The 11,850-nt window shown below is 38.8% G+C and overlaps 1 protein-coding gene across 1 annotated transcript in view; it reads right to left on the bottom strand.

Moving 5' to 3' along the window:
- Window positions 1-11,850, bottom strand: part of DTHD1 (death domain containing 1) — a 47,755-nt gene that overhangs the window by 3,798 nt on the left and 32,107 nt on the right. The window contains exons 8-9 of the mRNA XM_019525848.1: window positions 10,942-11,186; window positions 1,358-1,415 (exon numbers count right to left, since the gene is read on the bottom strand). Coding sequence (XP_019381393.1) covers window positions 1,358-1,415; window positions 10,942-11,186 — 303 coding nt within the window. The remainder of the gene's footprint in view (window positions 1-1,357; window positions 1,416-10,941; window positions 11,187-11,850) is intronic.

Genomic DNA, 11,850 nt, shown 5'->3' with positions numbered 1-11,850 from the left:
GCCTGACCAGTGTCGCATAGAGGGGGAGGATCACCTCCTTGGACCTGCTTGAGATACATCTGTGGGTGCATGACAAGGTGCGGTTGGCCTTCCTGACTGTGTCCCCACACTGCCGGCCCATGTTCATCTTGGCATCAGTGATGACTCCAAGATCCTTCTCTGCCTCTGCACTGACAAGAAGGGAGTTCCCCAACCTGTAGGTATGGTGCTGGTTCTTCCTCCCCAGGTGTATTACCTTGCATTTGTCAGTGTTGAATCCCACCCTATTCTCATCTGCCCACCCCTGTAACCTGTCTAGGTCCGATAGTCACTGAGTTCAGCTTGTATCTTTTTATGTAAATGCACTGAGGCACAAACTAGGGTTAATTAACTTTATAGGTTAGTTGTGATGAGTTAAACTGTGGGGAAGAATAAATAAATGCAGGGGTTCAAACATCTTCTACAGTATGAAACTCTTTGATACATACTGAATCACATTAAAAGAGCCATATAATTGCTCAGAGCTCCAGTGTGAAACTGAAGATAGGCCTGTTGAAAGTCTCTGGGTTAAGGGTGATGTTGTAGTGGGTGTCTGCTATAGACCACCAGACCAGGAAGCAGTGGTAGATGAGGCTTTCTTCAAACAGCTAGTGAAAGTTTACCAATCACAAGCCCTGGTTCTCATGGGGGACTTCAATCACTCTGACATCTGCTTGGAGATGTCAGAGTGCACAAGCAATCCAGGAAGTTTTTGGAGAGTGTTGGGGACAGCTTTCTGGAGCAAGTCCTGGAATGGCCAACTAGGGGCCATGCTCTTCTTGACCTGCTGCTCACAAACAGGGATGAATTGGCTGGGGAATGTAGTAGTGGATGGCAACTTGGGCAGCAGTGACCATGAGATGATTGAGTTCAAGATCCTGAGGAAAGGAAGGACGGAGAGCAGCAGAGTAAGTATCCTGGATTTCAGAAAAGCAGACCATGACTCACTCATGGGCAGGATCACCTGGGAAGGCAGTTTGAGGGGAAGAGAAGTCCAGGAGAGCTAGCTGTAATTTAAAGAAGTCTTACTGAGAGTACAGGAACAAACCATCCTGATTTTCTGTGATTCTATGATTACATAAATATAGCAACATCCATCTAGCATCCTGCCAAAAGCATTCATTTAGTAACTTTAAAATCCATTTAAATCTCTAAAATAATAATTACTGTTATTTTTAATTTAACACTTTAATATAATAATAGTTATTGCCTTTTCCAGGTCTTTGTCTTTTATATGAACAGAAAGGTTTTGTTTACTTAAAAAATATTGGCTACCAGAAGAAATGCTATAGTATCATAAAATTAACTTTAATTTTCTAATACAAAAATCTGTTCTTACCAGATGAATTGGTAGAAATTCTTTTTGTACTTTGTGGGTGTTTGATCAGTTTTTCCTGCTACCAAACAAAAAAAAAGTATTGAAGGAAGAAGAATAAATTAATGTTTCCAGTATTGGGGTGGGAGGCTTGGGAATGTAAACCATAAATCAACTTTTATGCTAGGGACAGAAGTTACATATAAACTGGTATAAGTTATCAGAAGCCAGAAATCTGTAACCCAACAGAAGTTCAGTGCACATAAACCACTTTCAAAATGGCTGAAACTGGTTTAAGATTAGCTTGGATGGATGTAGTATCAGACTTAACTGATTCAGGTGAAATTGATTAAATTAACTTTTGTCCCAGGTCCCCTCCAGATTCAAATGAACTCACAGTCCCCCAGCATTCCTGGAGCTTTGCACCTCTCATGCAAACTGCCCCCCTTGCAGGGTGGGTGGGCTCGCCTTGACCAAAGCTGTCTGCAGCCAAACCGGGAGGTGTACTCTATCTCCCCCTGGCTTCTGGCCTTGGCCACTGCAGGCATTTGGCTGCATTTTTAAAATCAAAAGTGAATATCTGTTCACTTGCATATCCATTCAATCTATGCAGCTTAAACTAACCTGTGAAGACTGAATGGAGTCAGCCTCAGGTTTTTTCTTAGCCTTAAATTTCACTCTTATTTTCACATAAGACATTTGCCATTACCACATACTGGGTCTAAATAGCCAAACCTGTGATGCTAAATCTGTTTACATCACTGAGAATATGGCATGCTGCATCTTACAAAACAAGTGTTGTATTTAACCAGATATTTGGAATAACAGATGTTCTACAATAGATAGCAATGCATCTTTTTGTAAATCATTTGTGTAGAAGATGTATATAGAAAATGATAGATTCTGATTTCAGATACTAAGAAATGTTCTGGTCTACCCATGTACACTTGTTACAGGCAACAGCAAATATCATTATTTCAAGGAAGATACTATATACACACCTAAACATTGGTAGCTCATTCATTTTCTGCCTTTAAAAAGAGATTCCCTTCTAGAATCAATAAATACTAATGTTTTGTGGGGTTATTGTAAATGAAGAAATGGGAAATTGTCCAGATTTCTAGATTAATAAATAATATCACATTTGCCTACTGTATGGTTCAATCTGTAATTTTAACATGTTAAAAATAATGATAAGAAACTGTTTTTATTCTGACTGATAAAATACAAGATTTTCCCTTGCTTCCCTTTGAGACAGAGATTAAGTTCATTTCTGGTATATACCCTTTTTTCCCTACCTGCTTAGGAAAAGCAGCTAGCAGTAGATGTCCTCTGCTCTCACTAGCTCTTCTAGCCACATAGTTATTTGTAGCAGAAGAGAGGATTAAACGAACCCTTATTTTCCTCTGAGTTTTTTGGGTACTCCATAGTTTGACACTATGCTAATAACCTTTATGAAACAGATTTCAAATGTTATTTAAACTTGGAAAAATGGTATTGGTGTCTTTGAATATTGAATTACATATCAAAAGGTACATCTACACAAGATGTTTAATTTGCAGTAGACTAATGAGCTGCACAGTAAACCTCTTGGCATCTACATGTGCACCCTTGTTAGGCTGGAGTAAACTAATTTACTCCACAGCAGGATAGTACTTGTAAATACAAGAAGTCCTAGGCGGACAGGCTCTCTGCCAGCCTGGGGCTTTTCTGACCCAGCTCAATGTGCGCACTCCTGGGTACATGTAAATACAAGTACTATCTTGCTGTGAAGTAAAAAACTCCACAGCAGCGCACATGTAGATGCTGGAGGGCTTAGCTGGGGTATGGAGATGCTTTGGTGTGGAGGCTGCCTGCTGGCTAGCCAGGTGCTGAAACACCCTCATGCCCCAGCCAGCCCTTCCACAGCATGGTAAGCCAGTGGGAGAAGTCATGGACTGGCAGGATCTCTACCAGCCAGGGCTCTCTGCCAGCCAGGGCTTCTCCAACCCAGCTCAATATGCGCACTCCTGGGTGCATGTTCCAATGGCAATAAACTCCAGAGTTAAAACAGTGTACCCGAGAACAATAAACTCTGGAGCAATTAACTCCAGAGCTTATTGCTTTGCATTAATTGCACTTGTAGATGCACCCAAAAAACCATATTATTATGACTGAGTTCCAAACTCACCTAAAATTTAGCATCAAATTTGCACTTAGACTGATCTCTATCAGCCAGAGGTGAAAGTGAATCTACTCTGAAGCCGAACAAACATCACACTCTTTCGTACACATTTAAGGGCTTCAGTCTTTATTGTGTCAAATTATATTTTGTGCTAATGCAATTCCTTTACAATCAATGGAGTTGCATCAGCATAAAAAATAGCATAAAATTGCAGAAAATAAAATGTTAAAAGAAATGGAATAAGAAACTTTTCCAGAGAGGGGCACTGTTTTCCTTTCAAGACCCCAGTGGGTTTTCTTTACATTTTGTTTCAATATGCAGCTATATTAAAACTTAGATTTTCTTTCATCACTGATGATTTGGCACCTCAAAGCTCTTTACAAGGTTTTCAAAGCTATTGTAGGTGAATTCAATTACTCATGGGTTGACTTTAATCTGAACTACTTTATGCTCCTTAATTTAAAAAAGTAGTGAAAATGATGTGTAATATATAAAATGTGTGTAATAATATATAATAATAAGTATTAGATCTAAAATTTAAAACCTTCCTTAAAAGATTAAGTATCTGTGGCTAAGAGCTAGATTCACCCCTAGTGTAACTCCATTGACTTGTGGCCCCAATATTCTGCTTGACAGTGTAAGTTGTATAATAATATAATAGTCAAAGCAGTTTTCAAGTCTAAAAGGCCCTTCAATTAGCAAAGCAGCTGGCCTTTTAAAGAATAGGATCACATGCTATTTCACTGTTAGACAGTCATTAGGCATAAGACTTGAGCAGAATAGTAATTTGATAACACTTGCATGTATTATATCAATATCTTCATGCAAAACACTCTGATGGTCCTTCATTTCTTTCAGTAACACTGAAGTGCTCAGTTAGGTTGACCTCTCAGGCATGATCAGGCTGTATTAGCATATGAAACAGGATGGGGGAAAAGAAAATTCCTCTTTGGAAGTTGCTAGATTCAATTCTCTTAAATACCATCTTTGCTCACATACAACATACCCTGAAAAATATGTGCCTTGTTTTTGCAAGGCAGCATACAGAATTTTTTTTCAGAGTTATGGCTGCATAGAGCAGTAAGAGAGCCTAATCTTCATCTTACTCATGCTCCCTTTCCTGCTGAACTAAAGTTAAAAACATAGCTGCTGCTGAAGACCGGTCTCCCTGGGTAAATTTAATTGTAAGATAAAAACCAGGAGCAGTTTGCAAACAGCAAAATTGTCCCATAAAGATTAGTTTGATTTTGGGAACATCAAGAGTATTAAAAAGGAAAGACAATTGTCAACACCAATGGAGTGAAGAACAATGAGTCATCAAGTCAATTGACTTGTGGAGTTGTCTGAATAGTAGTGCAACAACAACTGTCCTATAGATCAGGAATAGGAGCAGTGTGCTTTTATCCCAGGCAGAAAATCAGGTTCCTGCTTAATACACACATCCCAAATTTGGGATTCTGATTTTTGGGGAAAGGTGTGTGTCTGGCTCCTAACCCACCACTGCAAAAATACAATAGTCCAGTTTTATACCTATGCAATTTTACTGAAGTCAGTAGAACTGGCTGTGATTTACACCCACATACATGAGATTAGGATATGGCCCACAGTATTCTTATTAAATTGAAAAGAAAAAGTTTAGGTATCTGTAGAATTCTTGAAAGTTGTAGTAAGATACAGCAGTGTTAGTAAAGACAAGTTGAATTCAGACACAGCAACGCACTGAAATAACAATGTGAAGTGAATGGCAAAGTGTACAGTTTCTCTTATTTGTCAGAAATGTATTTTGTCATGTGGTTTTGGGGTAAAAAGTATAGAAAGTTAGAGAGAGGGAAATAAATTAATGCAACAATAGAAGTTTAAAATGCAGCTTAAGCAGAAGTTAACATACTATCAGTAACTTCTTTCAAGAATATTTTCACTTAATAAGGAATATGATGTGTCCAGATAGTTAATGCCTTTCATGACTACATTTCAGGAAGCCAAGAACAGGGAAATATGCAGAGTATAATGAGTTCACTTCCTTTGGGTACTTTTACATTTGCTCTGGGAGTGGCAAGGGTGATGCTTTAATTAGAGTGGCTCTGAGAGCCACTGCATTTAAAGTGCAGCAGTGTCTCGCATATCAGTGTCCTTGTGCTTAAAAATGGTGGTGGGAGCATTTCGACTAAGCTCGTTTGAACTTAGCTCAAGCACCCCCATCATCATTTTTATGTGTGGGTACGCTGATACACATGATGCAGGAGGTTGCTGGAGCACAGTAATTACCACGCTCCAGCAGACTCAATTATTTGAGTCTACTTCAATGCTGTAATTATAGCACTGGAGCAGCCTTTCTGCTTGTGTACAGGCACCCTTTGTTACCAGTTCTCCCCATGATGAAGTTGCTAATAATGCCTAGTAGAAGAACAAGAATTTAAGATCACATTTCTGCAAACTTTGAAGTGTAAGTGGAGGCAAGAGAATAGGGATCATGTGAGTGTTGAAGATCCCATTTATTCTTATCAATAAACAACCAGATAATTGGTGCAAAAAAGTGATTTACATCAAAACTATGGCAGTTGCTGCATTGAGAAAATTCCTTAGTATTGACCTTCCTTATTACTGTTGGCTTTTCACATTCATGAGTACTAAATTTAATACACAAAAATGTTAATGAAAACAGTAAAATAGAGATGAATATTTCAGTTTCAAATATTAATTATAAAGTTTATAATTATAATTTAACATGAAATGAACGTGGTACTTTAATCCAAATTTCTTCAAATGTAATTTTAGAATAATTATGTACTGGTGCTAGATGTGATATCAAAATTTCTCGCTGAAGATTAAATATAGCTAAGCTTAACATCCACTAGATACCAGTAGATGTGACCCAGTGTCAGATTTTCATTTGCTTTTTGTACCACATATTCTGAGAATAGAGGTGATTAGTCTGATGTCAGGCAGAAGGTAAGCAGGGACTAATGAAGTCATCATCACTGGAAATTTCTCAGTTGAGGATGATTGGATGATAGTCTTCCATGATTGCCTTATCTGTGGGTCTGACAATGGCTGACAAGACCAATCTGTTCAATGCAACTCAGAACCCTTCCTGCAAAGTTATTTTCAGTTACAGCAGGGACCTGCACTTCTGTTGGCACCCTTAGGTTCTAGGAGGTTCTGATTCAGAGGCTCTATCCCTTACTCCCATGCTTAATACCTATTGATGCACCTTCCTCCAAGAATTTACCCAATCCCTTTCTGAATCTGGTTAAACTGTCATTTTCCACAAGACAATGAGTTCTACACTTTAATTACATGTTGTGTTAAAAAACAACTTCCTTTTGTTAGTTTTAAATCTACTACCCACTCATCTAACTTTATGACCCTTAGTTCTTGTATTGTGAGAGATAGTAAATAATGCATTCCTATTTAGTTCCCCTTCACCATTTAGTATTTTGTAAACCGTTATTATGTCTCCCCTTAAGTGTCTCTTTTTCTATATCTTGAGACTAATAATAAAAATAATCAATTACCAGAATTAAATTTTTTTATTCAAACTAAATCAGAAGCCTCTGATTTGATTTGGAGAGATTCAACGATTTGGCCATAGACACAGCTTTATGTTTTTTCTACATACCTCAAGGTACCAGGCATGGCTCGTGAATGCTGAGATGGTGGGTAGATGGAGCATCCCATGGGAGCATAGAGGGGTCCCCTGAATGTGTGGCGATGGACCCAGAAGTGGACTAGAAGTACTTCCGGTCCACTTTTGGGTGTGCTGGGGACCCCCTGGCTCAGTGACTGGTGTCTCTTGGGTCTGGGGGGCCACCCAGGGTCCCCCCATAGCTGATCTCTGAGCTGGGAGGGTGCAGGAGGGGTCTCCCACAGAGTGTGCAGGGAACCTTCCCGCACTCCTGTGGGATGCTCCATCCGCCCCACCATCTCAGTGTTCATGAGCCGTGCCTGGTACCTTGAGGTACATAGAGAAAACTTATAAAACTGTGTCTGTGGCTGAATTGCTTATTCTCCAAATCAGAATCCAATCAGATCAGAATTTTCAGATTCAGCCAAATCGAATCAGAACAGTGATCTGAATCATCAAATTGAATCATTGTGCCCCGAATCAGGCTGAATCTGAATCGAATACTGTCCACTTCGCACAACCCTACTATCTAACTTATAGTAGTTTTGTATAGTCCACATTTCTTTAATTTATGAGAATGTCATGTGGGACTTTGGCAAAAGCCTTCCAGAAGTCCAGATATAACTATTTTCACCACATTCCCTTCATCTACCTAAGTAATTACTTTGTCATAAAAGCAGATCACATTTGTTTGGTATGATTTATTCTTGGTAAAACCATGCTAGCCACTTGCAATTAACCTTCCCCCCTCCAGATGCTTACAAATGGACTTCCTTAGGATGTATTCCATTAACATCCAATCTATTGTGGTAAGGTTAATTGGTTTGTAATTCTCTGGGTCCCCCTTTTTTGGGGTTTTTTTTTGAGACAGTAGGCTGGCCCTTTTCCCATCCTCTGATACCTCACCCATCTCCCATCACTTTTTAAATATTATTGCCAGGGGCTCTGAAATCTCCTTTGCCTGTTCCTTCAGTACCCTGGGATGAAGTTCATCAGGCCTGAATTCATTCAGACCCATCAGAAGCTCTGTTTCTTTTGTTATCTCAGCATGTCCTCTTCTTTATTCAAATAAGTGTTAATTATCTGCTTGCAGCTTATTTTTTTTCTCTTTTTTATGAAGACAAGGAAAGTAGCTGTACAGTAGCTCTGCCTTCTTTGCATCTTCTGTTATGAGTTCACCCTTGGCATGTCTACATGTGCAATTAATGCACCCAAATTTTTTGTGCAGAAAATTCAGGCTCATTAAAGTGGTCCAGGTGCACGTGTAGATGTATGCCTATGTTGGAAGCAAATTTCACCTGAAAGGAGCAGCTCAATCCAAGACAGCTTCCCCCCACCCTCCAGAGCTCAAGGCCAGTCCCTATCTCCCCATAGCTGCAAAGGAGCTGTCTCAACTCAAGGGCAGCTCGCTTCCCATCTCTTCGGACATTGGGGACAGCCCCGATCTCTGTGGAACTGGAAGGGAGCTGTACCTGGATCCAAGATTGCTCCCATGGCCCCCAATAGTTTGATTATTTTACTGGAAAGATGCAGCCAAATCAAACTAGCGGTCTTTGCCAAATGAAGGCCAGTCTGTATACAGGTATCCAAGTTGTAGTCATATTGGTCTAGAGGAAAAAGCAAGTCTGTATACAAGGATTTGCAGCATGGAGAAAACCCTGATTGTGATTCTGTGTTATTCTATTTATAGTCTTTCTTGTAGAGAAGCATTTTGTTATGGCCTAGAAAAATAAGCAGGTACACATCATGCAATATATAAGGTAGCTGTCTATTAATACACAAGCATTTCCCATTTAGGTCCTTTTTGTGTGGATATTTGTATTCATTGTAGAGTGTGACCCCATGAAATATCTCTCCAACGTGTTCTCATTATCAGCAACTAAAGAAAGTGAACAAAGTCTTGCACTGATCCTTTAAAGAGATGTAATACAGACTTCAGTCCATTATCACAGATGGAGTGAAAGATTGTATGACAGAGAACATGACCATAAATTTAATGCGAGGAGTGAAGTGAGAATCAGATGTAATTACTGTAAATTGATTGAAAGTCCCAGTGGGACATTTAAGGTCTAATATTCATTGTAATAGAATACAGAGCAATAAAAGATTTTGGCAAGTTATTAAATGCCAAAGTAAACCGGAGGCACTTGATAATTGCAGACATGGTTTATTGCAAGTACAATCCAATGCCATAAATATTATTCTTACTACATAGTAAGATAGAATAAACCATAGCATTTGGGGAGGGGCAGTAAATGAAGCTTGGGCTGATGGACAAGGGTTATTTTTTTTTAAATGCCCTCATTTATTCTCCAGAGATAACCCATTTAACTTTTGCAAGTCACTATGAGCAACAACAAAAGCAGAGAAGGTAAAGAAGGATGTTATTATTATAAAATGTTATTTGAAGTAGGATTTGCCTGAATAAGATGGCAAAGACTATACAAAATAACATTTTATAATATGGATGTACTTAAGTAATTCTATTTCAAACAGTAAGCAAAAACATCAGAGAAAGAAATAAAAGGTATGGTTATAAAAAAAGGGATATTTTCAGCTGAGATTTTAAATAAGGTGGGAAGTCAGTTCAATTAAAAGAGAATTGCAGTGTCTCACATCTACAGTATGAAGTAAACTAGAGACATAATGAGAAGGAAGCAGTGTGTGAAAAGTGGCAAGAAAGAGGTGAGAGACAATATTAGAACACCAGATGATGTAAAATACAATTGACTTCTATGGGCCTCTGACAGTTCACACTAAGCCAGGGGTCAGCAGCATTTTTGGGCAGAGTGCCAAAAACACACTCAACTTTGACTTGTAAAATGTTGGCATGCCAGGGGCAGTTGACGGAGGAGCTATGAGGGGACCAATCCTTTTTGTGGTAGCACAGCCCTGGCCCATTCCCCGCTATATGCCCTGAGGCCTGTGTGCCAAACAAAATGCTTTGCATGCCATGCTCTGGCACCCATGCTGAGGGGTGCCTACCCCTGATCTAAGTCTTTGATTCTCAGAAACTCTTAGGTCAGCTGACGCAAATTAGTGGAGGATTTAAAACTAACCAAAACAAAGCAAACAAAAATCCTACAGAGGTCTGCAGTGAATTGGGAGGCAAAATGAAATACTATAACCTAAAGGTGATGCCGTTTTGGTATCAGAGATCAAATGGCAATATTTTTGTAATTTGTGACCTGGACCTTGACAAATGAATGAAGTAATTATCTAGTAGCTGGGGGAAGACATTGTAAAGAAAGTTAAAATATGCCAGAGATTTTCAGCAGAGATTAGACACAAAGCAATAGTTACACGGGTTTATGAGGTGTGAGACTGACTGGAGCATTCAAGTGCCAGAAAGACACTGTGTATATAGAAACCTTAGCAAATGAATGGTCCAGTCCTTCCCTGCATTCCTTTGTGGTGCTGCACCTTCTTTAACAAAGGGCTCTGTCCTAAAGTCATGATCAAATCTGTATATATATATTTATATATACATATAATAAATTTAAATTACTAGTCACCAGAAGTCATCCCAGGACATTTTTAGAATTTCAGTGTTCTAGATTAACTCCAATTGGAGAATTTTACATTCTACGAACAATTTCAATTTGATGACAATCTATATTTCCTCTTCTAAGCTAAAAGTTATTTTTCACTGCTGAAAAGCTATCTTGTTCTACCTTTCATTTTTTGGGGTGGTGAATCTTGGGTGTGGATATAATTTGAAAAGCACATGAGGATTCTTCTGGATACAGGATATGTCAAGTTCATTAGAATGTGACTCAAAGACAAAGGTTTCAAATTGCAAGATCGTATGAAACTTACCTTGGGTAAAGTTAAGGCTAATTTGCATAACTGTGGCTGTTGCAGGTCATCATCATGAAAGAGGGGTTTTTCCCAGTTCTTGGCTATTTTTTCTCTGGCCTTTTTATAAAATACTGCAGTTCCCTTGTAATGGGGTGAGCTGTGATTACCAAATTCATCCACCTCTTTTATTTGTAGCTCAAGCCTTGGTTTTCTTTGTGCATGAAAAATAAGCTTGTAGGCTTTTCCAAAATCCTTCCCATTATCTGTATTTGACAAAAAGAGGCAATTTCTATACTCAGCCTGATTTTACGGTACAAAAACATATCAAGATCTCTGGGGAGCAAGACAAATCAGTAGGATGAATTACACAAATAAAATCATTATTTTAATGATGGATCCTTAAATATGTAACATAGAGTAATAGAGACAATTTCCTGAACACCTATATTGACTATTAAGTTATCTTCAAAGCTAACTTCCTCATCCCCTAAATGTGTCTCTGGATATGATAAAATATATACTAGTAGAAGACAAGGTATATGAAAGGCTGTATTTAGTTAAATGTTATTCAGCAACTGTTTGATCACAGAACTTTATCTTTTATTAAAGTGACTACAGCAAGGGAGCACAGTTATAGATGCATCTTGCATTTTCTATCTTCTATCTTCTATTTTAGATGATTAACACTCAGGAGGTGTGTTCAAATGTGAGCATTTACTGTGCAGTAACCAAAATTACTGCATAGTATGGGTGCACATCCACATGTGTATGCCAGTACTGCACAGTAAATATGGTGACGTATGCTGACCTGAGCATAAGTTCGATACCTGCTGCATCATGCAGGTATCAGGTTTACTCCCCATTAGTTACTGCACAGTAATGCATGTGTAGACACCTTACTGTGCAATAACATTGTGTGACTGACTA

The sequence above is a fragment of the Gavialis gangeticus genome, unplaced genomic scaffold (genome assembly GCF_001723915.1).
Source record: "Gavialis gangeticus isolate Ggan-Ray unplaced genomic scaffold, GavGan_comp1, whole genome shotgun sequence".
NCBI classification, from domain to species: Eukaryota; Metazoa; Chordata; order Crocodylia; family Gavialidae; genus Gavialis; species Gavialis gangeticus.
Note: the sequence above shows the minus strand (reverse complement) of the source record. Positions and strands in the feature narration are given on the sequence as shown.